Source organism: Nothoprocta perdicaria, unplaced genomic scaffold (assembly GCF_003342845.1).
Source record: "Nothoprocta perdicaria isolate Ctin4 unplaced genomic scaffold, notPer1 scaffold_269, whole genome shotgun sequence".
Lineage (NCBI taxonomy): Eukaryota > Metazoa > Chordata > Aves > Tinamiformes > Tinamidae > Nothoprocta > Nothoprocta perdicaria.
In genome coordinates, this window is record NW_020455498.1 from 35601 (window position 1) to 62231 (window position 26631).

At 37.5% G+C, this 26631-nt stretch overlaps 1 protein-coding gene across 2 annotated transcripts in view; it reads left to right on the forward strand.

The window, feature by feature from the left end:
- ANLN (anillin actin binding protein) overlaps positions 1-24333 on the forward strand; it is a 25717-nt gene extending 1384 nt beyond the window's left edge. The window contains exons 2-24 of one of the 2 annotated variants that reach the window (XM_026040815.1): positions 2176-2329; positions 2727-3011; positions 3445-3791; positions 4371-4584; positions 5309-5502; positions 5638-5745; positions 5995-6115; positions 6942-7058; positions 7567-7790; positions 8392-8543; positions 9018-9165; positions 9768-9903; positions 10241-10417; positions 12013-12139; positions 13154-13202; positions 13282-13338; positions 14176-14214; positions 14503-14524; positions 15501-15613; positions 19150-19236; positions 20534-20641; positions 22444-22616; positions 23051-24333. In XM_026040815.1, the coding sequence (XP_025896600.1) occupies positions 2176-2329; positions 2727-3011; positions 3445-3791; positions 4371-4584; positions 5309-5502; positions 5638-5745; positions 5995-6115; positions 6942-7058; positions 7567-7790; positions 8392-8543; positions 9018-9165; positions 9768-9903; positions 10241-10417; positions 12013-12139; positions 13154-13202; positions 13282-13338; positions 14176-14214; positions 14503-14524; positions 15501-15613; positions 19150-19236; positions 20534-20641; positions 22444-22616; positions 23051-23174 (3276 nt within the window). In that variant the 3' untranslated portion in view covers positions 23175-24333. Of the gene's footprint in view, positions 1-2175; positions 2330-2726; positions 3012-3444; positions 3792-4370; positions 4585-5308; positions 5503-5637; positions 5746-5994; positions 6116-6941; positions 7059-7566; positions 7791-8391; positions 8544-9017; positions 9166-9767; positions 9904-10240; positions 10418-12012; positions 12140-13153; positions 13203-13281; positions 13339-14175; positions 14215-14502; positions 14525-15500; positions 15614-17222; positions 17352-19149; positions 19237-20533; positions 20642-22443; positions 22617-23050 lie in introns of those variants that run through there. The other variant, XM_026040816.1, reaches the window with a different exon arrangement.
- The last annotated feature ends 2298 nt before the right edge of the window (positions 24334-26631 follow it).

The window sequence follows — 26631 nt, forward strand, 5'->3', positions numbered from 1 at the left end:
CTCTTACCCACTATAAAATATGCCTTTTTTTTTTTTTTTTTTTTTTTTTTTTTTGCGGAACCCTTTTCTAACTTAACTGTTTTCAGAATATACTGCTTGTAAATGCCTTGTTAATGATCTTGAAAAGTACATCCTCAGTTTGGTGATGTGAGGCTTACTCATCGTGTGCAATCACCGAGTTTGAATTACAGCCGTTGCATGGAAAATTTGAGATTCCCAAAGCCAATAGCGCTGGGGCTTCCACAATAGAGGCATGCATTCCTGTGAAATGACATCCTATTTGTTACAACTGAAACTTGGTTTTACTGAGTGTGCCTGAGTGTTTGAATRGATCTGCTAGAATAGTGTTTTGGAGAATACACTCAACTTTCATTTATATAGCCTTTGTCTAATTTGTGTGTATGGTACYTGCAAGTCTGTTTTTGGGTGGGTGGCATCAAGGAAACAGACTTGGGAACAAAATTTGCATGTAACTTCAAGTGAAGGCACTCTTAGTATTTCGTATGTTTTCCCTGCYCCATTTTGGTGTAGGAATTAGAAAAGTGGCATTTTGCTTTTACAGAAAACTGAATTTGACTTTCCGTTTGTTCAGTGTTGACATACAATGAAAGATTGTTTAAGACTTCAGCCGCAGACAGTTAAAAATGTGAAATGTGTATTTAATTGCTGTGCACCAGGACAGATAATGGCTGGCACAGTTCTCTTGCTAATTTATGTACCAACAAATGAGTGCAGTTTATGTGCTTKCCTTCAAAGCTTGTTAGGTCAATCACAATTTCTCAAATTCCTTACAACCTAAACAAAGGTGTAATTTAATATTTTTAGATGTAATCAAATTGAGTGATATTGCTTTATGAATATTGTTTTAGAAACAAATCATTCCATGCTTGAATGCTGTAAAGAATTACTTGTTACTAGTGTAGAACACACATTTAGCACCTAGTTCATATGSGATTTGATCATGCTAGTCAGATTTTGAATGTGTAGAGAAAGAAAGAACATGTTTTCAAGACAGCTAAACTAAGATATCTCTATATGTTTATCTATATGCAGATATATTGTAAATAGCCTGTATATAACAATGAGTAGTTATGACTTTATACTTTCCTCATTATGTTAAAGTTCTGAAATTCTGTTATTTTAATAGCCATATTTTTTAGGGTTTTTTTGGGGGGAAGAAGGGTGGGGAAGGGTCCTATTATGACTGGGAATCTTGAATTTTATGGAATATTATTTCTTGAATTTGAATATTATTTCTTTTGTTAAAAGGTTATTGTTATATCAGATTACCTGAGCGTATGTGCCAGCAAGATGCCAAAAAAGCATCTAGCCAGACTTGACAGTTCTTTAGGACTGTCATATGGTAACTCAGTTGGRATTTCTCATTATTTTGATAAGTATTTCTGGTTATTTCAGGCTCTACAGAAACATCTTTTTTTTTCATTTTGTCATTAGTTGTTTCTCTTTAGCCTGATTTATTCTCAAAGCCAAGCCAATTGGAGATACTAGTTGATTTAATGACAGGAGCTTTGAGACCTGCTGGACAGCTTCATCTGTATTTAATAAAGGAGTAGGTGCCTTTCATCTAACTGTGTTTCTGCAGTCTTCGGGTACCTTTGTAGCTACATGAGAAAAGACCCAAGTCAATGCCTCTGTGAATGAAGTGTTACAGCCTGTTGTCTGTCCAACAGGGCCAAAAACTTCAGGTGCCCTGCAGGCATGTTCTGACTGTTTAGAGAGCAGGAGAGTACCTGTCTTGCCTAAGGTAACCTGCCCTTTAGCTCAGTGGTACTTCCTGAGAATGAGGCAAGCAGGACAGATTGCAGTGGGGAAGTGGCAGCATCAYAGGGGTCAGGAGTTACTGCAGTGAGGGGAAAAAAAGTAGAATATATATGTGTGTAGAAACATGCCTTGTTTCTTCTGCTTTCATCTGAAAGAGGGCATAACCAATCACAAACAACCTTCGAATGTTTCTGTAGTGTAGCATGCACTATAGCAGATCAGTTAGCAACATCTGGTAGGTGTGTTTATTTTGACAAGTAGTCTTAATGTATATCTGGAATAATACTCCTTACTGTATGCTKATTGCAGTAAAAAAAAAAAAATGCTCGTTTGAACTGTGTTGGCTACCAAGCATGCTGAAGTATATAATAATGTGATTTATTAACTCTTTAGAAACTACTTGAACGGACTCGTGCCAGGCGAGAGAACCTGCAGAAGAAAATGGCCGAGCGACCTAAGGCAGGAACGAGACCCACAATGCAGGCCAAGAGGGTCAGGGAGCCTCTGGTAGAAACAAGTAACCAAACACCTCTGCCTGGTGAAGAAGGTATCTTATAACAAGTATAATTATCAACAATCAATAGTTATCTTTTGATATGAACTCCATCTTTCTGTTTTTTATTTTGTGTGTGAGGTTGGATGGTAACTTGTAGTGTTTATCCTAAACTAAACACTGAAGGGTGAAGTTATTTACCCGCTAGGTCTGAATATGAATAGTATTTAGCTTGCTCTGAGAGCTAGTACTCTAAATAGTTAGTAATCTATTTAAAAGTAATGATATGATGCCAGAGTGTCTCATGCTTGGTAAAATTTGGTTAGGGTGTTTTTTGAAAGTCTTATCAGGGTATACTTGCATGGTAACTTCATCTGTGTGGCACTTTTGCACTGTTTCTATGAAAGTATTTTAGATGATGCTAATTTGTTTTATACTTTGACTTGTACAGTGAAATCTAATACAAAACCATCCCCATCAAAGAGACTGTGCTCTGACAGTACGGAGGCTCAAGTGTCCAGTTTAGAGAATAGACAGCCAATTTCTTCAAGTTCCATGAACAACCRTTCTCCTGAGATGACTTCAGAGTTGCACRTCCCTGCTTCCAGCAGGGCTCCATYAGTTCAATCCCCTGAGAAAGGTAAAACGAATGCCAAGACAGAAACTCCCGCAGCCCTTTCGGTCAAAACACGTATGCAGAAACTGGCAGAACAGCGACGTTGTTGGGATAACGAGGGTATGTTTTTCTTGCTAAACAGCATTAATTTTTTTGTTGTTAGTGTTGATGATGAAATGTGCTAGCAGATGATAATAACATTATGTACATGAATGCTTATTATGCCTTCATAAAGAATTCTTAGAGCCAGCGCTGGGGAAGGAGAAATGGATACCTAAGATAATAAAACTATTGACTATAGCTTAGTTTTGTATAACTYTTTTCCAACTACTTGTATGAGGTCTTGCTCCTTATAAATTATATAAAACTAATGAACTGTTTGATTAAAAGTGTATTGACCTTTATTTCRATCTGAATAGTACCGGTGCTTTCAAAGCTAATATCCTGACTCCTTTGATATAGGAATAATGTCTAATAGCTGATAAACCTAACATACTAATATACAAATATATATATATTTGTTGGCGAAATGAATGTTTTCTTTTTTTCCCAGATCCTTCTGAATGTGCACATCTGTCTCCCCTTCAGTCAAAAGAGGTGTCTGTTTCTCCACCTAAGCAGCCCTGTATTGCCCCGGCAAGTGACACCCCTATTGGGAGAAGAGGCCGTTTGGCCAACCTTGCTGCTACAATTGGTTCCTGGGAAGATGACCTAAGTCATCCATCTGCAAAGCAAAACAATGCACAACAACAGCCTGGTACTACTTGTTTATCCAAATTGTCCACTACAAGTGGAGCATCTGCTAGAATCAATAGCAGCAGTGTAAAGCAGGAAGCTRCATCCTGTTCTCCAAGGCTCGTTGAGGCTTCTATTAATAAACCAGCAACCTCAAAGATAGCGGTGAGTGTTTGATTAGCTGCTGATTAAGAATCAATTGGGGGTATTTGGAGGGGAGAAATCTTAATGCATACCTGTTTAATTTGGGTGCTGATAGCTCCCTTGAAGGCTGAATGTGAGCAATCTCAATTGCTCACATTGATTTCTAACTTTTACCTTAATGAAATCCCCTGTGCCTTTTTAAAATAAATCTGAAATAGTTTAAAATGCTTCTTTTGAGCTTTAAAGCAGTGTGTGTGTGTGTGTGTGTGTGTGTGTGTGGTTGACAACGTGACCGACTTAAATCTGTAAGTATTAATTCTGTGAGAAGTCAGCCAGAACTCTGATTTATTTTGAGGAGTCATGGGAAAATATATGAAGAAGTTGGTAAATCTCTTGAATTAATGACTGAAAACATATGAAATGATGGATCAAAATGCTACAAAAAGCCTCTAACTTTAGTTTTCTGCTCTTTTAATTGTATAATGTTAGTGTACTATGTAGTGTAGTGCTATAGTGTGCTATGCAGAATGCATTTTTCTCTTGGGAGAATATGTAAGAATCTACAGTCTCATTTCAATATTATTTCTTTTCCTTGTTAAGGATCCAAATACAAAGCCCTCAAGAGACACCATTCTCAGATCTAAGGAATCTGAAGTACCATCATCGCCAGCAGAGAATCCCAGCAGCCTGCAGAAACCCGAAGAAACTAAACCAACAGTAAAATCAACTGCGTCACAACCAGTTCAGTCCAAAAAAGGGCTAGCCAAAGGAACACATGTACAACTTGAACCTCAGGATAAACCCACAACACCAGGTAAATATTGTTTGTCAGCTTCAATAAATATTCATGCAAGTCCCACTTAATGCTTTCCTGTGTTGAAAACTATATGTTCATTAACAATGTATGGTGAGTAATGTACCAGAGTGCCTCTGTTCCCCTATAGTAAAGTGCCAAGAGATSTATGATAACGTTTATATAGATTAGTACGGCTTTCATATTTTGCAAGTTTGGAGACATGTAATATAAAAACTGATCTTTTCTCTTATGTAAAAAACGGTCCTGCTCACATCAGTCAACTTAATTCAAAACTTYTTTAAAATTGTTTGATAGAATATCTATCCAACGTATACCAGGAAGAGTCTCCATAATTGCTAGCAGACAGCAAAGCTTTCAGTTTAGAAAAGCATGTAGATCCCTAAGTTTCCCTAGAATTCTTTCAGTGAATAACACAAGTGTCAAATGTTCTTTCCAATTTTTAAATAAACTAAGTTAGAAACTTAGTCTTCCTGAAATCTTTGAAATGAGTAGAGCAACTGTGTCTGGACATACTGACAGTAGAATATCGGCTTAGGTGAGGTGGATCATGAGCAGTGTTTCTGTGCTTGAACTTCAGGTTTATTTTCTGTAGTGTAGCAGAATAAGAGCTGTAGAGGAGAAACTTCAGTTGCTGCTTTGAGAGTGTTCAGTGGGCTGTAAAGTTGCAGTGTAACTTCTGTGTTTTTGAGGATTTCATAAGACAAAACARTTATTTTTGTAGGGGGATCAGGAATTAAGCCCTTCCTGGAACGTTTCGGAGAGCGTTGTCAAGAACATAGGGCACAGAGTCCTGCTACGAATACAGCAGGATACAGAACACCCATCGTTACCCCAAATACAAGGACAATCCAGGAAAGGCTTCTCAAACAAAATGAGAATTCCTCTACTGCCAGTTTAGCACTGCAGCTTAAGCAGGTATGAATTGCAATTTTCCCAAGCTTATTTATAAGCCTGGGAAAGATTCTTACTCYTCTGGACCTCCCTGAGGAAATCTAAGTGTCTTGACGTCTTAAGACTAACACTTTTTCCTCCTCCCCATTGCTTACTTAGGAACGTGAACGAGAACTTGCATGTATTCGTGGCCGGTTTGATAAGAGCAGTCTGTGGAGTGCAGAGAGAAAGGAAAGCTCAAAGAGAAAACTTCCAGAAACTAGAATGGTAACGAAACAAAAACTGATGGTCTGTCAACTGTTTTAACGTGTTCTTGGTAGAGGGATAGATGGGAGAAGAGGAAATTCTGGGCTCTTCTGTTTAATATTTAGTACTTCAGTTGATTTTTTCCTAAATATGATCTTGCTTGACATTGGGTCTTTTCTTAACACATGCTATAATGTTTCTTCCACACACTTTTCATAGTTACTTTGAACTTAATCTCATGGACATACTAAGCTTTTTTATCTCTGGTAGGAAAACCAGTCTCAGGCTAGTCCAAACCATCCTCCTTGTTCAGAAGACACTGCTTCTGGGTCAGTGGATGATGCATCGGCTGAAGAGAAGCCAGTAAAGTCTCCCAGTGTGGAATCTTCAGGTGGGAATTGCCACTGTTGACAAGTGTCTAATACTGGGTTGAAGCACCATCCTCTTTATTAAAAAGCAGTTAAAGAGGCTAGTAGCACTGGTGTTCACAAGTGGATCTCTGTCTGTTTCTTGTTTGACTGTCAGGCCTTAAGTCTTCCATGTGGTAACAATTCTGTGCTTCTGCACTGCTTGAGTGGCCTGTTTCTGTTTTAGTTGGGATCTACCAATATTTATTATCTTCATACAAAGTGCGGAGGATGTGGCTGAGGATGGACTGTTTTGGACTTGATACATATTGTAATATAAATGTCTCTATATCTGTATCTGTAACAGTAGTCTAAGGTTTTTATTTACAATAGCAGTATTTCTCATGAGGGCAGAGGGAAGGAATCCTGAAATGTTTGACAACCTGTCTGGTGTTCAGTAAATGGCAAAACCTCCYATCTGTGAAAGGAATGACTGTGTTTGCTTTCCATAGATATTAGAAGCAGACAAATCTACCTACAGAGCAGCGAGATGAGACTCTGTTCTTGTGGTTTTTTTTTGAGAGGGAGGAGAATTTTTGTTCTGCTCTTTTGCTCTTGAATGGGATGCACTGTGCTGTGCTTCAGCATTGTTTTGCTTTCTATTTTCTGATTATAAGACAGAAGAAATTTAACTGCACAAGTTGTCAATCAATAAAAAAACCTTTAATTTCAAACACACTTAAATATACAATTTAGCAGTGTTTTTGTAAGTAGTCAGCTATATTAACAAACTTGTAAAAATGATTAATTTAGATAAAAAGGCAAAGACTAAACTGTGTTCAGTGACTTGCTTTTCTTGAACTTCCTTAGACATTCCTAAATGCGAAGAGACTGATAAATCCAGTCCTTTGAAGACTGTGCTGACCAAAAGCCCTAAAAAAGCGACGTCTGTCTCAAAACTTGAGCAGCTTGATGTGAAACAGGATGGTTCGTATTGATCAGATGTGTTAAAATGTGCTTAGCTTCATGTCCCCACTTGTCTGTCAGGAGGCTGATATCCTTAAAGTTCAAATGATGATTTCCCCATACATGTGTTAATATTCTACACATGTATTTTGGTAATCAAACTTATGAGAAGTCAGGAAACTTTTAAACATAATCATTTCTCTGGGCATTGAAGTCTTCAAGGATATTAAAACAGTGATATTAAGCTATTGAGAAGGGATGGACATGATGGCTCTACTTTTGGACTTGCATTTAAGTTTCAGAATTGAAATGTTGGGCAAGCATATCTGTTAGTATATCAGCTACAGTGCAAAACTGATGTAGAGACACTAACAGCTTCATTTTGATACAGCATTGTTTTAGTGTTATTTTCACTATAACAATTTTTTAATCAACCTTATTTGAAGAAAAAAATCTATTGCTGTCTTTTTATGTAATGAGACTGAAAAGTTTAGTCTTGCTACTAATTTTTTTAATCTTCACTCTTCAGATGAAGGTGAGATTGAGAAGAGTGTGGATGATGAGCTGAATAGCTCAAGAGTGATAAATGAAATTTTTGAAGTTCTTGAAGAGGAAGGTCCAGACATAGAAAAACTAAAGAAGGAAATGAGCATAAGCTTGGAAGGTGAAAGTGATGAGGATGAGCAGGAGGAGTCACTAAACATTTCATCAATGTCTCTCTTAACTCCTTTAGTGGAATCTGTTGGTCCAGAGGTGAGTGTKCTTGGGAGGTGGGCAAGTGCTTGTTTGTTTCACAAGCTGATAAGCCAATTTCCTTGTGATCAGTGATACCTTAGTATGTTGTGATATCTGAGCAAGTATGTAATTTACAAATGATATTTTGTTAATGAAACCTTACATTGTCATGTAAAGTTTCTGAAGCGTGGCTTGACTTTTGCTAAGTTGCATTTGAGCTTACAAATAGAAGTCCAGCACAAGTTATAGGTGTATACATGCATTCAGTGAAGTTGTTGCTAGTCTTTTAAGAGGAATAACTGCAACACAGTACCAGTTTAGAAACTAAGCATGAAAAACTGAGCTTCTGGTGTCCCTTAAACAAAGAAAAAAACCCAGATCACCCACTTCTGTGCTGTGGCTGTCCTCCCCAGCCACAAAGAAAAATGCTCTTCAATGCAATAAGCAAAAATGATAAACTTAAGTTGTTCCATGTCCTTAATGTTTGTTAAACTAGCCTTTAAATATTGCTAAGCAGCCTCCAAATTTAATATTTATGTGTAATCACAGAAGAAAAATGAGAGGAAACATGTCATTATCAATTTGGAAAGTTTTTTTATAAAAACTTTTTTCTCCTTAGGTGTTTATTTCCCCTTCTCAGTCAGTTGGTGAGGGCAGCAGTGTCAGCGAAGCAAGTCTGMAATCTGATAAGTTCCAAAGGACTAAAGTCCCCAGGGCAGAGTCAGGAGATAGTATTGGCTCTGGRTCAGAAGATCGTAACCTCCTGTATAGGTAATGAACTCAGTTATCTGATTGTATATGCCATGATAATGCTTTGTGTTTTTTCCATTTCTATTTAATTTTTTATTTTTTTTTACGTTATTGCCTTAAAAGAGAAAATCTGAGCTGGTAGGACGAAAAGAACATGTTATACAAGTATATCTCTGTGAAAGRATCTTTCAACTGCTTAAGTTCCAAAAGAAGCTTTCTTCAAGTTCTCATCCTCTGTTGAAGGTTGCCTCTCTGCATAGTCTTTGTTACTTCTACTTGAAATAAGTTGACAGAGTACTATTTTGGAAAAGCTTTATAGGCTAGTTGGAAAATTCACTACCTCACCATTTTATATATACAYATACACATATATAAGCTTTARATTTAATTGATAAATTAGGGGTTATTTTATCCAATATTCACATATAGACATTAAAGTATACACGTGACTAGTACCTGTGAAATGTATTTATCAGTTTCCTGTTTTTTTTCAAGTGTTGATGCATATAGGTCTCAGAGGGTTAAAGAAACAGATCGTCCTTCAATAAAGCAAGTYATTGTTCGCAGAGAAGATGTTGCTTCCAAACTGGAGAAGAAAAAGAATGGCCAAGCTGATCAAGTTAATATTAAAAAGAAAATGCAGGTATCTAATAGTTTCTTAATCCTTTTTTTGTTTTATTTCCTTGTCCAGGACGCTCACATATGCTTAGAGTGGTAAAATTAGGCTGCATAGCGTCATAAATATATAAGGGGTACTGATAACTGCAGAATTCAAGTAGCTAATGCATCCTTTATTAGGAGATTAAGGCTTTGTTTTGAAAAGGGTAYAGAGAATCTGTATTTTGTTACTGATGCTGCATTATGCTGATTTCGCTACTGTATCCTTTTAATAAGCAATATTCTGGTTCTTCTGGAGCCTCATTCATGTATGTTAATTTTCTTTTTGCTGATTAACTACTTCTTCCATATACTGGTTCAGGGGATGCTAGTGCTGTGTGACTCATTATGAAGCATTGAAATGCTTCCTCATGGGCTCCCTGCTCTGRTTTGTTATTGTGTGCATGTTTTTAGTTTTCTTTTAGAAATAAAACTATAAATTGCACTGCCTTCTAATTTTCAAGCTCTCTAAACAATCTAATTGGCTGAAGTATAGCTAGAGATGTTAAKCTTGAGGCATTCTTAGTCTGTTTTTTGCATTTAAACTCTCGTGTAATTTTACTTATTTCTACTACTGTCCTACTCTAGGAGCTGAACAACGAGATCAACATGCAGCAGACAGTAATTCATCAAGCCAGCCAGGCACTGAACTGCTGTTTTGATGAGGAACATGGAAAAGGGTCGCAAGAAGAAGCAGAAGCAGAGAGGCTACTTCTCCTTGCAAGTAGGTTTCTAGACTCAAGTCCAACTCTGTGTCTCGTGAACACTTGGGGGAAAAATTGAGCTCAGACAATGCATTTATTATGGCACATTGTACCTGCTTACTTATAGGTTTTCTCTTGAAAAGCAGCAACAGGAAAAATATTTATTCTATCTCAGCTTCTCCAGTAGTCCAAATGAGTTCTTTTTGGTCTGTTTTTTTCCTTCCAGTGTTCTGAAAGATGATTGATACCTCTTAATTTATGTGTATATTTACATATGCATATGTCAAAATATAAACTGTTTTACTATGTATATAACTATATGTTCAGTAACACTTCACAATTATGTTCCCTGTACAGCTGAAAAGAGAAGTGCTTTGTTGGAAGAATTAAATAAAGTGAAGAGTGAGGGACCTCAGGGTAGAAGAAATAAAGCTGCGTCTTCTGAATTTGCTGCATCCAAGGGATCTGTTACCATTTCAGAAATGCGTCTACCTCTAAAAGCAGACTTTGTATGTGGTACAGCTCAGAAACCAGGTAAAATTAACAAGTGAAAGCAGTTAAGGATGTTTTAGTAATGACAGTGAGCTGTGTTCAATAGAGCTGCTTTTTGGCTAAGTTACCCATGTCTTCCTGGTCTTGGTGGTATCCTTCTCTGGCTTCTGGGCTCCAAGAAGCTTATCACAAGTTTCTCAGCCTGGTCTTAAAAAGATCTTTCTGTGGTTTTCTGTTGGGAATGAAGTAGAATTACTTACCGTGCATCTATCAAGAGAAAGTAAAAGAGAGGCACTCAACTTTAGTATTCTATCAATATGTGATTGACCTCTGTTTTGTGAAATGAGTGTTAAGACTCTCCCTTTAGTCTATCTCTTAACATCCCCAGGTACTTCTATTTCTTGTAATATATAAGTCAAAGTRTTAAAATGTGGATTTTATTTCTTTATTTTCTTTTTTTCTTGGCTAGATAAATCTAATTCTTGCTAGTAAAATGTCTCACAATTCCCTATCCAAGGTCCCAAGACATATCCCGGAACATAATAAACTGTTGAGTTATGTGGTTGTTTAAAGATTACAATTTAGTAGTCCATTATAACTAACTCTATTTAATAGAATGCCTCTGYACTGGACTGTAGCCAGTTTCTTGCTTCCCTAAAATTTCAGGACAAAAGTCTTTGAGCAGAGTTTGACAAAGTGACTGCATAAGCTCTGCTAGTGAATTCACATGCTCTCTTAGTCTTAGCTATTGCATGGAGCATAGAGTGACTCTTTGTCTTTAAATAAGAGCCCAGATGAGAATATGGATRAAAATACATGATGTATTTAACCTGAGATGTTATAGATCTTGAGACATGCTGTGCAGTTCTGTGCTTTATAGAAAAATCTTTTGTGGTACCAAAAAAGGTTTAGTTTCTCTTGATATTCTTAAACTGTATTGTTTAAACAACCAACTAGGAGCTATTCATCAAAACAGGGTGCTTCAGAGATTGCTATGCATGTTCTGTGTCTCAGAATGTCTTCTCATTACCTCTTGTGAAGAGAATATCAAATATGAAAGATACCAAGACAAGCCTATTGGAGTCTGCCACAATTCTGAAAGCTCTGACCTGTCCTAAAGTAACAGACCAGCCACTACATGTGTGTTTATCTGTTTTTAATGTGATATGATATTATACAATACTCTTTGCTCTTGTGGTTCTCTCTTTCCTTTTTTGTGAAAAGTTAAGCAAACAAGTTGCCTGGAAATGAGTTCCTTCATAGGAACTGAAAAGARGTTGAGGCTAGACATTGGAGAAAGCTAATGCTTAGTAAAGCAGATAGGTCTGAAGAAAAAGAGCAGAACCCTAAGGGACTGTGTTTAACCACTGAATCTAACTGAAAGCTCTCCTCTTTGCTCCCATGTGCTGGGTAATCTGGCCTGAGGTGCCCTAGGTACTAATATAGTTGCTGTGAATACTGTGGAGACAGTTTTCCTAGTGGATGAAGTAAGAGAGATAGTTATTTTACTCTGAAATAAGTTTACAATCAATTCTTCAGTGTGTTGAAATACCTTATTTAATGAAAATGCAATACTTGAGGACTGTTGGATGCTTGGACACTTCTTGCAAACAAAACCTTCTCAAATGTATTTACAGAAGCAGCAAATTACTACTATGTAATAATATTGAGATCTGGAGCAGAAAACATGGTTGCAACTCCCTTAGCAAGCACTGCAAGCTCCCTGAATGGAGATGCTCTTRCTTTTACTACAACATTTACTATGTAAGTATAAGGAAGCTGCTTTGGARCCAGTTCCATTTTTGACTCTTGTGAAGTATACACGAAAATATTGTGTAAGTTCTTGTATAATAATGTCATATTCTCTTAACAAATCTTGTGGAGCTTTTGTGGTTACAGGTATGTGCTGCTTCAAGAATTTGCTCTTTTGAGAGCAGTGCAGCTACCTAAACTGGTTCTGCTATCCATCAGCTAGTCTGTCACTTGCTTTTTTTCATTTTGTTCTCTTCTGAAACACCTGCAATGACAGATGCTCTCCCTGAGATGGTGTTTTTCTGTTTTGTCACAACTAATGTTTTATATAGCTATTTGGCTTCTGTGTCTGGAAGAAAAATAGCACTGTTAAAAATAAAACCCTCAACTGGTAGCTCTCAATATTGGGTAAAGAAACCCTGAGTTCAAATGGCTGTTTCTTTTTATTCCTGGGCGGAGGGAGAAAAAAAAATAGGGGAGGGGAAGAGAAACCTTTCTAGAACTAACAAGCAAGCCTTCTTTTTCAAGCTTGACTCTAGGAATTACCACTTAAAGCTAGTTACTCAAAAACCCACTCTACTTCTAGAAATGTATATGCTAATAGTAGACTGAAAGATRTATTTTGAGAAGTGGTACGTGAACAGTATTATGGTTTCACTTTCTGGTATTTTTTGAGTTCCATAAAGTATCCTGTTATAGCAATATAATCTTAATACACTGTAATATTGTCTGCACTGGAGAGTCTGATTGGGGAAATGAATCTTTAGCCTATWGGCCTGCAGGGACAAACTATGCCTTAGCAATGAGATGGGCTACTGGACAGCACCTTGGCCAACCATCTCCTGAGTAGAACCTAGATGCTCCTAACTGCTCCCTTGGGAACTCTAGGGAAACTTGCTTGTGCTAGGGAGCAGAAGGTAGACAGAACCACCAACTAACTTGGAAGAAAAAACGAAAACACGCTTCTTGCCTCGCTCCATGTTTAACTTGTTCTTTTTTTCTTTCTTTCTCCTTTTCCCTCTTTAGGCACGATGTGTCCAATGACTTTGAAATAAATATAGAAGTTTACAGTTTGGTAAGTATCAGTGCCTGTCAAGAGTATCTATAAAGCTGTGTGAAGTGTTGTATTTTCTTAGTATTCTCTTGCCTTATAGGTACAGAGAAAAGAAGCTCCAAGCACTGATAAAAGGAAAAAGGCAAATAAATCTAAGGTAAATGGAACATGAAAATCATAATGTTTTATTTCAACAGAAAGTATGCAAAGAAAACCGCAGTGTTCAGGGAGAACTGAATAAAAGTCTTAGTTTTTGTGATTGCTTTTACTGTCCTTGTTCTTTCTTGGAACATCTGCATGACAGATGGATTATGGAGTCTTTTAGTTATTAGTAGATTGGACCTGGAGCACTTAAGTCTGAAATATATTTGAGACGGAGGAGAGAAGTTTTACAAAATGCTCTTAGTTACATAAAACACCRTGCTTCACAAACCCTTAACGTGTGGCTGCCTCTTTTAAGGTTATGTGTCCTTATTCTCTATTTTAACTAAATTACACTATTTTATTTTTTTCTTTGACAAACCACTTTAGATTTGTGTCTTAACTTCAAGCATGTACCTAATTAGTGTATGTCAATAAAGTCTCAATGAGATTTTGACTTGAAAATGCTGATGCATAATATACAACACTACCATAGTAAAAATCTCTGTATTTGTGTCCTTGWCTTAGATCTCTTAATAAGCAAATGTAATTATGAAGGAAGAACAAAAAGTGTGCTGAGATTATTGAGATTACTTTTCAGATGCACCTAGTTTTGTTTTTTGAACTTCTACTGAACGTAGCAAGTGTAGGGAAAGAAAAGCTGCATATCAAGAAGATGTTGCCTAAAAAAAAAAAATCCAAGTATGTATTAGCTTGGATGGAGTACCGAACTTGTAACAAGAATGAGTAGCCACTGAAAATTCATCTAGATAAGTCTTTTTTCACTGTTTAATTTACGTGTAATGTACTGACCAAATTCTCTAGCATGACATTGAAATACATTTTTTTGTAGGTTATTACTCCAAAGAGATTATTAACATCTATTACCTCTGTAAGTATGAATGTAACATTTTGGATATGATGCTTCCAAAATCATTTTTGCCCAAAATAGTCAAACCTGTAATAGATTTTTTTTTTAATCCTTTACTTGAAACTAGGTAAACTGTCCAGTTTTCTGCCAGGTTTTTCAGCAGAAACTCAAGAAATAAGCTATTGCTCTAAATATCTAATGTTGGAAACTTGCAGTTACTCTGCATGTTTACTTGGATATCTAAGTTTTAGTCTTATGTAGAAATTGCCAGAAACTTCTCTTCCACTAATCTTCTGTTTCTCTTTCTAGAAAAGCACCCTTCTTACCCCAGGTAAGCAATAACAAACATGTTATACCAAGGTGAAAGTTAGGACTTGCTGTCAAAAGCAATGTATCTATTTAAATAATACTTCTAACAGTTGATAATTTGGTAATGACAGACGATTTTATCAGTACAATACAAACAATTTTCATTATCTATTTGTCAGTCTTGAAACTCACCCTGTGTTAACTGTTTTACCACTATTAGTGCAAGCTCCCATCAAAATATATTAAATTCCTGTATTTTACATCAGTTTCCTGAAAATATGAACTCAAAGGTATTTAAAAATTTAGTAGGAGGTCAACAAGTCCAGTAATATAGAACTACCTTTAGGTTCTTGAAAATATGGTCAGACTCTGAAATACTGCTTTTGTATGCAGTTTTCAAGAAAATTCTTTGGTTTTCCTGATCCTTGAAGGAGGAAGGGAACAGCATCTATGAATCTCTGGCTGTGTAGAAACAGCTTGTGTGCTTGTGTGCCTGCAGTTTGGTGTGCTTCAGCTAGTTTAGTACAAGATGGTAACAGTAAGTAAATTGTGAGCTAACTACCAAGCTGCTGGAACTGATTCCTGTGCCTGAGCAAATGTTTGTTTCCATATAATGCCCACTGTCTCAAACAGGTAAGCCTTGCAAGACTGCAGTGTGCCTCTTCCTTGTGACACTGTGGTGAAGTTTTGGCTTTTAAATCCCTTCCACTTTCTCAAGATGAAACTGCAGGGCACGTGTGCTTTGTGATGTCTGTGCCCATGAGACCTCTGTGCTGTTTCCCCCCACACACTGGGGCAATTTCAAGCTTTACAAGAGAAATAAAGGAGGTATTGAGGAGGATACACCCAAATCCTGTCTRTGCTTCCAGGATGTGCTGCAGAATTTGCTTCTCCTGACCCACTGAGTGCCTATACAATAACACAAATGCAGCCTATTTAAACTTCACAACACCATAGTAGTGTAAGGTGGTAAGACCTATCTTGAACTTTCTCCATAGCCATGGCCAGTCCGGGTGGCCCTAATGCTGTGCGGACAACTAATTTTGTCCTCGTTGGATCCCACAAGTTATCGCTGTCTTCGGTAGGAAATACCAAGTTTGCACTGGAGAAGGTAAGGAAAAATAYTGCTTACTGACTTGTATGCTACAAAAATGAATGTGGGTTTATTTTTTTCAAAGTTATCTTGAGTGAAACCAATAGGCACATATGTTTGTGCATGTATCTGTTTCTATTGCTCCATCTTAATTTCATGAGATATCAATGCAAAAGAAATTAAGACTCAAGTTATTATGCCAGATATTCTTTCTTTTCCTTAGCTGAATGTAAGGTGTGTTTATACAGATATGAAGGCATTTGATTATTGAAAGCTTTTGCTAAGAGAACACTGCATGTGGTTACCACCTCTGTATACAGTCTTCATATTGCTTGTTGATTTGCACTTTTCCTAAAACGTATTCTAATGATAATTTGAAGTTCTGTAACTGACTTATTTGCCACATGAATATAGCTAGAACTAGGAATTCCTATTCATATTTTGATTAAATTTGTGGAAGTGGACTACCTTAATATTTTTTAAAAAGCTATTATCAAGTTGTATAATGTTAATTCCTTGTCTAAATAAAATAGGTTTATTGGTTCTTATTATTACAAGTTGTAAAAACTCTGTATTTATTTTCATTGTCAAATCTAACCATATAGCTTATACTTAAAAGTTGTTGTAATAAGCATTTATGCCGGCAGCTATTTTARGCTAACTTAAACTAATTCAGAAGTTCTGACAAATTACAGTAGTAATAAACTACAGCTTTATCTGTCCAAAGAATAGTGAAATAACAAATTTTCTTCTTGACTAATTAACTTTTATCTCATAAGTGTAGTATTACAATTGCACCTTCTGATGGGAGATGAGATAGCCATGTTGGCACATAAGATTATAAACAATATCTTAAATTCCAACTAGCTTTTCAGAATATTAAATTTTGGCAGATAGGGAGTCGGTCCTTTCCCAGAAACTCTGCTGAAGTAGCAGTTCACTTGCAATGCTCTTACTGACTGTACAAATGTGACGAGCACTGGCACTGAGGAAGCACAAATCTTCCTCTTAATTAGAACCCTGTGTCGGAGACTTATTTATTTGTGCATGGAAATAACCTTGGTTATTGGAAGCCTCTTGGTGTGAGGTAAGGAGGAAGAGCTTATACTTGATGTTCATCAGTGCACGTTTAAATTCTTAGCTTATTCTTTGAAAACGGGAGACTAGACAGGGTGAGCACAACTGTAGTACTAGATTATAGCACAACCACAATGTTCAAATGGAGGTCTAGAGAAACTCTCGTGTGGTTTAAAAGTATCTTTTTTTGTTTGTTTGCTTTCTTTCCAGATGTGTAACTTCAACACTTTTCAATAGGAATTGCCTCTTTGTCTTTATGTGGTCTTGTTCAGTGTGTGGGCTTTTTTGGTGTGTCTTCAGGAGTTGTGACCTTGGCATTGCTTTAATATTGCGGTGGCCCCAGTAGTACCAAACAGCAGCTTCTTAACTGGCTCCGTGCATTCCTTCCTGAGGATCGAGCTGCCACCACAGTGGTTTTGCATAAGTTGCCTTCCTTTTATATAGTGTTCAAATTAAGGGTAGAAAGCACTGAAGTGTCATGGGTATCTTGTGTGCAGTTTAACTTAATTTTGCACTGATCACATTGAGCATGTTTCTTTTTTCCCTTCAGATGAATTATGAAGGGGAGGAAAGAGAACTATTGGGCTATATGTTCCAAGACAAGATTGCCATGGTGACTTAGTTTATAACATAAAATTGGAAACGGCTTCCTAGTGCATGTTGCTTACGGCTGTTCGCCCTTTAATTTTTTTTTATTTTTCTAAGAAAAAACTAAGCTATGCAAAGACCTACTAACTAAATATAACGAGATGTTACAAGCCTTTCAGACTTGTAGAGTTCTTTTTCTGGTCTTGTGCAACGCCAAGCATGCTGCTACAACTCAGTTATTTAAGACATGTAGGGCTCTTGCTTAACTAGCATGAATCTGTGGTCTTTCTAAGTCACTAGATTTTTTTTTTTCCATTTGAACAGAATTGACATTTCTTCTAAAGATTGTTAGTAAATGTAGGCCAACTTTCAGGCAAGTAGATAACATCAGCTTTTTGGGTAAGAGAAGCACTGGAGGAAAATCACCAGCATGCAAAATATTTGGGGAATTCAACTTCTTTTCATGAAAGAAAGACACAAAACCTAAATCTTTTGTTTCATATTCTGACAAGATCTTATTTGAACATAGTTGTTAACCAAATAAAGTCAGAAAACCAAAACTTTCTAAGTCCTAAATTTGAAGTTCTTATGCACAAATAAATTATTTTGTTTAGTGTTTTACCTTTTTAAAGGAATATTTAAATGGTTATGCTAGCAAAAAATAATTCATCTTTAATGTCTGGAAATTATTTAGTCAAGCTTTATTTAGTCAGCATTTTCTTCTCCTTAGATATTCCTCAGGACAGTTTTTAGCCAACTTTAAATGTGTTTTTTTCCAAGTTAAGCGGGTACGAACTTTAATTCCTGATATCTCCTATTTGTAGCCCAACTTGAGATATATCAGTAACTGACAACATTTTAGAAACATTTTCTTGTCCTTCCTAGCAAACCCCTCCTTATGAAATTCTTGAGGGTCATCTTGAGTTTCTTTCCACATAACTTAAGCCTTTGCTGTTCTGTCACTGGTGCCAGGTACATGAGCAGCCTTTCATGCTCTGAGCTGAGTGGTTGCAATCTGGGCAAACGATGGTTTGCTCAGGCAGATACGTGTTGGCTGGCCTGCAGTGCAGCGGTGCTCACACTGCAAGCCACTTGTATTCTGTGGGGCTCCTGAGGGCTGCAAAAAGAATAAAAGATCTCGAACTGTTGAGGGCTGCTCTTGTTGCTCTTAACAACTGCCAAAATTTATTTCTAGTTAATGAACTTTGGTTCTGTGGCTCTAAATGCTGCTGTATTGTGTAACAGTRTATAGTATACAAGCAATTTTTGATTCATGTTCTTCCTTATACCTGTCGAATGCTGAAAAAGCATTAACCAACCTMCAGTACAGTAGTTAGGCAGCTTTTTTTGTCAATGATAGAAAGTCTTGGAATCTTTTTCAATAGAAGTGATTTTGTGCAGGTCTTGAGCACCTTAGATGCTACTAGGTGAGAACAGCTCACATTGCTCTTTTTCCAACCTTTTTTTTCAGCAAAAATACCTATCTAGGTAGACATTGCAACATCAATATGTGCCCTGCATGCTTATGGCATCAAAGCACCAATTCTGTAAAAGTCCACTTTGATGTTTTACAAGCAGTCTAGACTCAAATGGAGGCACAAGCTTGAAGGATGGGCTCTGCTGCCTTGTGGTGCTTCTAACCTTATTTTGAAAGCCTGTTTTTCCTAGATAGAAGCATGTTTGTGCCCCTATGCTGAGCCAACTAATGAGCAAGTAAGTCTTGAAAAGCTTTTAAATCGTTCTCCTGCCCAAGACTGACTACTTCTTTCTGGCTGGAGATCCTAAGAAAACATGTTGCAAATACCTTGGTGCAGGTGGCTTGCTTGAGCTGGTAGCATAGATGTTGGAGAGGCATCCAAATGATATGACTATTTTCTTATCTTTTGCAGGTTCCCTTTCTGTCTCCATTGGAAGGCCATATATATCTCAAATTAAAATGTCAAGTGGACTCTTCTGTGGAGGAGAAAGGGTTCTTGGTAAGATACAGACTTAAATGTCTTAGCTTAGAAATAAGTGGGCTTATTAAAAATAACTTTTTTTTTTAACTTCACCCATGGATTTTTTAATGAAAGTGAGCTTAAAGCTGGTTTGATTTGTCTACCCAACAAACCTTTAAACTTTCCTAGTTTATCTTCTATATCAATTTAATTAAAAGTTTCCCTCAGCATTGTTGTTGTAGTAAAACGTTAGAATTCAAAGATATTTTCTTCTAAACACTAATCATTTGTTATCTTGACCTGCAGTTAGTACTGTATCACTTTTAAAATAATGCTCTAACTGGCCTTAATTACAGTTGCTGCTTGGGCTTTATAGTTGGTGTTTGAGTTTGTATCCAGCAGATGGCAGTAAATGTGCCGTGAAAAGACAAAGCTGTGGCATCTGTTGTGTCTGCTTGTATTCATAAATTGATATTTCTCTTAGAATTTTTTCCCCTCAAGCAGTTCTTTGTGCTTCCTTACCTTTTTTTAAACAACATTGAACTGGTGTCTATAAGGACATAAACCGTGCTTACTGTCTCATGGTTTTGTGCACTAGTTGATTTTGTCACTGTTGTACAATACGTAAAAACTGAAAATTGTGCACATTCAGGTGTGTGGTTTTTCTTTTCCTCCCCAGAGTGAGGGGTTACATCTTAAGATGTATGATCTGAACAGCAAAGAGTAGAAACTGCAGTACAGAGAGCTTAAGTAGAAGAAAATGCTCTGTACGGGTTCAAGAGGGATCAGGGGAGCACAGATACTAAACTTTCCATTCCATGATCAAGGAAATGTTCCTGGAAATCTTCTGATCTTGCCTTAAATCAAATAAATTGCCAATATAAATAATACAAATCAGCTACTTAAAATTCTGAATGTGTCTTACAGAATAGCCCAAAATGCTGCATTTGAAATCCTGACTTGCAAGTCAGAGGACTATCTAATTATGATGACTTGTGTTTTTATACTAGAGAATATTTTATTACCTTATTTAGTCAGTATCTAATAAAAGTAACTGTCTGATATTCTAAAATAATTTGGAGGATCCAGCATTGTCAATGCCAAAATCTCCATTTAAAATGGCAGCAACAGGTACATTTTGAGCATAAGGCTACAAACTTGAGATAGGTAGTGTAAACTCATTTTCTAAGCTACCTGGAAAATATATATGCTATATTAACAGAGTTCTAAGTTTACTGCCACTAAGGGTTATACCAGCTGAACCATCTTGGTAGAGAAAAAAATGGTAGCATGATCCAAACTCAAAGCATGAAGTTCTTCCTTTCTTTCTCTTCAGACCATGTTTGAAGATGTGAGTGGCTTTGGAGCATGGCATAGGCGCTGGTGTGCCCTCTCTGGAAACTGTATTTCTTACTGGACGTACCCGGATGATGAAAAACGGAAGGTAGGGCTGTTTAATGATTAAATGGGAGGTGGGGAGGTGTCTGTATGTGCCCCTGCTTTAAGGGTGAGGGAAGTTCAGTTGTGCTTTATGAAACTAGCCATTCATTTTTAATGGTAGTAACATGGAATAAAAGTGGGAAGTATATTTAAACATGAGATTCAATCTCACAAAGGTTTTCTTGGGTGATAGGAGAGACTTGTGGTCATAAATGTGACCTAAATCGAGGCAAATTCAGAAACAGATAATTTGATCTGTTGRGGAAAAGCAAAAGTGAAGAAGGATCTTTATTTAATATTCCTTTTACGTTAAGGCTTTCCTTTACATTTGTCAAATGACTTAGTGATTATTTAACTTAAACTGATACAGGCTTTTGTAATAAGCAGACTATATACAGTTGCATTAGGTTTTAGACAAAAATGTTAAATTTAAACATTTGTAACGAAGAATTAGTGGGCAATCCTTTTATYCTGTGGAAGCACAGCTGTGCTTCAAGTCTATCATATTTGCATTMACTGTTTTCTTACAGTTCCCACTATAGCTAAAACTGGCCTGGCTGGTGAATCAAATCAGAGAGGTTTTATGTCTCTCGTGGACTTCTTGTCTTCATAGTGTCTTCCTGCAATGTGTACCAAAGTATCTTCAGCTCCTGTTAAGGACTGCTTAAGCAATTTACTATTTCAGGCTTGGTTGTTTATTGGCACAACTCTTTCCCAAACTCTGTGGCAAAATCTGGTCCTTTTGGGTCTTCTATGCCTATCCTGATGCCTGAATCCTAGTTTTTTCCTGCTAACAGAGGAAGATCATATGCTGAAGGCTGACATTTGCCAAAACATACCACTGTACTTTCTCCCTCTGCCAGGAGAGAGGAAAATTCTGTCTTCTGTAATAAACAACAGGCAAGAAAAATGAGTTGGATGAGGAAGTTTCCTATTCTGTTTCTAGCTATAGGAAAGAAGCTTTGGGTTGCTTCCCAGTTTGTTTCCCATGGTTGTACCAATAGCCCAACTTGCAACCATTTTCTTGATTAATGTTTCTTGAAGCAGATTTTTTCCTTTTTCCTGCAGCCTTGGTTATATCAACTATCTGTGGAATAGTATGGAGAACATGCACAATAAATAGCAAGCTTTTTTTCTGAGCTAAGAGCTGCTAGTGATGCTTYCCTGATGAGGCATTCTGTAGGTGTGATGAATCAGATCCAAGGTCTGTAACTAACTTTAGGCATCCAGCTGAGCCTCCCTAGATAGTGGAAAGAGAAAACTGCCTTGATTTGAAATGCCCTGTGAAGGGGTTGAGCTGCTGGCTATAGAGGGAGCCAGAGCAGCTGGACTCTGAACTTAGGTGCCTTTAGCTGCATGCTCAAAGATAAATCTCTCTGCTCAAACACTTGGATGAGAATGAAACAAACATCACTGGAGGGGTTGATTTCTCTATGTTTTGACAGAATTCGCTCTATCAGTTTGAATTTTCTTGGATTTGGAGGTTAAAAGACAGACCCTTTTTGTTTCTTTAAAACAAAGCAAAGGCGGGGGAGTGTATGTACATATACGTGTATGTGTAAAGGTAATTCTGCAGAGAGGAATGGATTTGTTAGCTACATTGTGGGTGGCAAAGCAGAGTGTGTTCTATTGTCTGCAGTATTCTGCTTCAGCCATGGTTGTTGTAAAGGTGGGAAGTGCAATCCCTTTTACATATGGAATAAATGGATTTTTAATTTGTTTTTCCTTTAATATATTGAAAATTATGAAAGCATGTACCATGCAAAGTCTGGATTGCAGTATTGACTGAGCTCATGTCCCTTGCAGCATCCCTTGGGCCGGATCAACTTGGCGAACTGCACTAATCGCCAGATTGAGCCAGTCAACAGGGAATTCTGTGCCCGCCCCAACACGTTTGAGTTGATAACTGTCCGTCCTCAGCGGGAAGATGACAGAGAGACTCTCGTCAGTCAATGTCGAGACACGCTCTGTGTCACAAAGTAAGTGAAAAATCATGATGTTTGTGTATGTTGTGCGTATGGTATCTGGTATCTTAATGGTCTTGAAGAAGTTAACACTTGAATGATGGACTTAATTGTGACATTGTAGCTTAATGACTCTGTGCCAGTCCAAAGCTCGTCTATGCACTTTAAGATTCTGGGATGATGCTTAAGCTGTTTTGTTCACCTTTAGTCCTATTTTGCCTACCATTCCCCTTCAGGCTCCTCAGAACAAAGGAACTGACTTCATTTTCAGAGTGAAAATGCCATGCAGCTCGGTCCTCTTTCGCAGAACTATGTAGACTTTGATTTTTGTTTCCCACCACCATCCTGACTTGAGCTTCCGTTAAGGAATCAGCTTGACAATTTTCAGGATAACTAAGCTGAGGTGGAAAAAAGCAGCTATTACATTCCTGGGATTCTTTGTTTTCTAGGAACTGGCTGTCCGCTGATACTAAAGAAGAGCGTAACCTCTGGATGCAAAAGCTTAACCAAGTTCTTGTTGACCTTCGCATGTGGCAGCCCGACGCCTGCTACAAACCTATTGGGAAGCTTTAAACAGTGTAAGGGAAATCTTGAGAAAATACCTGAAAATCCCACGAACTGCACAAAAAGAACATGCTAAGAAAATGTGTGGAAACCAGTCTGGGTTATTGAAAATGCTTTAAACGTGAGAGAGCATATGCCATTATACAGGATTATGTTATGCAGTATTTTTATTTCACTTTAAGAATTTTTAAACTCTTCTTAACATTTGTGTATGAGAGGAAGCAACTAGTTGTTTCTGAATATGCTAAGTATTTATGCAACTCCTCCTTTCTTGGAAATTTTTTAGCTAAGTACTGTCTCCTCTTTCTGAAACAGCTAAACTCTTGCAGGAAATCACACTTCTGAAATAAAACCTAGTTTAAAAAGTAAGTTTACTAGAAAACTCAGCTCTCTAAAAAGGAAGAAAGCTATGAGTTCTTTAACAAGCATGGTGCTGAAATGGGCACTTGATGTTGGAATATTCTTTTGTAATGATCAGGCATAAAAGTTGCTAGTACATTTTGCTCTACAACATGCAATATGGGTATCTCTTGCTTGCACAGTGTTCTTGTGGTCAGAAYAAAAGAAATATATTCAGAGCTCTTGAGAATTTATTTGCCACTTATCATACAAAYTGGTAGGGATAAATGCGTGGTGTGTGTGCTATATGGTTTACAGGTGTGGAATTATGTATGCAGTATATTGCACTTTCATAGCAAGGAAAGGTCTTGAATACTTTGCTAGGACCTCTATAAAAAACTTAATTTTAGTGTTTTTACATGTCAGTTTTTCCTCGAACTCCTGGTTTGTACAAATCGGATTTCTGCACCATTCGAGAACCAGGAATGTTGTAAAATTATTTTCTCCATAAGACACTACAATGCTGCTGTGTACCAGCTAATGCTCTGCTGGTTGAAGTTTGGCTCTTCCTCCCGCTCATAGATATGTCCGTAAATGCAGGTAAGAATTGTATTTCAGACCATCGTCAGAATGGCAAAACTATTCAATTAAAATCAAATTTGCAATTTTTGCAGCTTTTCACTGGCTTTAGTGAAATACTGTCTCATTACCTCGCTATTGTGAATGCAATAGTGGAACACTTAAAACTGCCATTGCTGTTATATTTGCAGTTGAAACACTAAATTCTGTCAGCATTACTGTTATCATCCTGCTATTTTTGTACTATTGCTTTTAAATCTAGTTTTCTTTTTCTGATATCTTTAAATATTTCCAAATTATGTATTGAGATTTATTTTATTCCCTCAAAATAAATGATAAAATCTTTTAAGTTTTCTCCTAGTGTAATATATACAGTTAAGGCRCTAATCTGTAGGGAGAAGAAGAAAAGCTGAACTTCACGTACCTTTTAGCACAGAATTCCATTCAGTATGTGTATCCTGAAATACAGGTTGGTTTGGAAAGACAATGGGATGTCTCGGGGGTAACCAGCACTAAATGTTTGAGTTGGAGGCCAGATTGCCATTGGGTGATAGTTGTAAACTAGCTGGAATGTATTGGAATTTATGTGAGCCTAGAGCCCCTGAAAGAGCAAGTTTCCTATGCTGTTAACATACCTTAAATTTCCTGCAGGATCTCAATAAATATCCTCACATGTAAAATTTGAAAAATAAGTCAATAAAAGGAAGTTAAAATGGACGTGATGTGTATGTATAAGGGAGTAATACCCTTTTGTATAGGATTGGTATTTCTCTTAATCTTTCTTTTTCCTATTAATTGGGCTGTTAACCATTATAGAAATTAGTCTGAGTTTGTTCAGTACTTACTATAAAAAAGTTCTCATCAAGGAAATGTGCAAACTGTACAACACAAAATGTAACAGGTGATGGAAGTTAGAAAGCAAAGAGTGTCTGGTGTAAGGAGCTGACCTGGATGGTGAGGTCTAAGCATGAGGTGTCGGTGGTGATGGTGCTCCACTGCAGTCAGCAGAAGCCTGCAATGTTAGCTCACCAGCAGCCTCTCCTCGCCCCCAAAGTGACTTGGACTCCTGTGTGCCTTTCCCCATCCCTTTCACCCATCCAAGTGAGCTGTTCCGCAAAGCGGGAGTGGAGCTGTTTGCTTTCTGAGCTCTGGGGGTAGCAAGGAGTAAGGTGTATCAGGGAGGATGGTTTTTACAACAGTGCTTTTTGGCTGCTGCTGTGCTGAAGCCTTGATGAGCAGTGAAAGCAGAGGGGCTAGAGAACATCAATTTGATATCAACTTGTGCTCTATCATAACATCAAAAAGTGTGTTGTAGCCCACAGTCTTTGAGGTCTTGCATGCTGCATTTGAGTTTTTGCTACACTGCAAACTCGATGAGACKGCACTGTTTGATAGAGCTTCAGAGAAGCTCCAAGCAGTGAGAGCTTTCAGCTCTACAGGTCATTTCCTTTCCATGTTTGTAGCTGATSTCTTCTGGAAGAGGCCAGACCAAATCAAGTAAAATAATTTCAAGTAGCTATAGATGTAGTTCTAAACATCAGAAATAAATGTTTCTACTGTCTTATTTCAAACAGAGTCTTAAGTCTTTACAAATTGTTTTGGGAACAGCAGAATAACAAGAAAAAAATCCTATTCATGCTTTGGAACKAGCAAGTACCATAATCCCCTTGTATTTGTATGTTTAAATCTGGCAGGGGACTTTGAAAGACCATTTCTTCTGGAAATCTATTCTGCTGCACAGTTGTAATATCATGGAAAGACTTAAGTCTCCAGTTTTTCCTGTGCGTTTCCAAGGATCAGGAGACAGTTACCAGACTAGACTGGGAATAGCCTGTTCCTGCTTTAGAATTAGTGGGCTGCTTTCAGGACAGTTGGTTGGAGTATGGGGCACGTTGTTRGAATGGCACCAGGAAGCCATTAATGATGGAAGATGCAGATATCTGGCCATTCTTCCCGTTCTTTGAAATAACAGAGAAATGTCATGGTTGTAAAAGGTGATGCCTTCACAGGCCTACAAATGCATTTTTATTCACAAGTTGTTTTTACAGTAGTTACAGATCAAGTTGCTGTGTACAACCTAATTTTAATGCTGAACTGCAGAGATTTGCCTCTGAGGAGTGAGAAAAGAGTTTGGCTAGTGCTCTTTCACCAACAGCAAGCCCATTTCATGAAATCCCTCACAAACCCTTACAGCCTCAGATCTGGAGTGATTGCACTGCTAGCGCTACCCCGAAGAGCTTCGGGGTTCGGATATGGAGCAGGGTTCAGGTTTTCTTTCCTAATTGAGAAGTCATTTGAAGGAGAAACTTTTCATAGATGCTCACTAATAGGAAGGCTATAAATGGAACGTGGTGTGCTCTGAGCCATGAAGCCTCTCTTAGCTGAGGAAGTTTCAGTTTTGCTGGCTTGTAAAACTCCTAATTGCTGTTATTAGAGCTGAACTCAAATGGAACGCAACAATTTGCAGTGAGAGTGCCTGGAAATTTGGCTGCCTAAAGTTGTCTTTCCTTCCCCACTCCATCTTCCCTCTTTAATTGCTGTGCTTCCA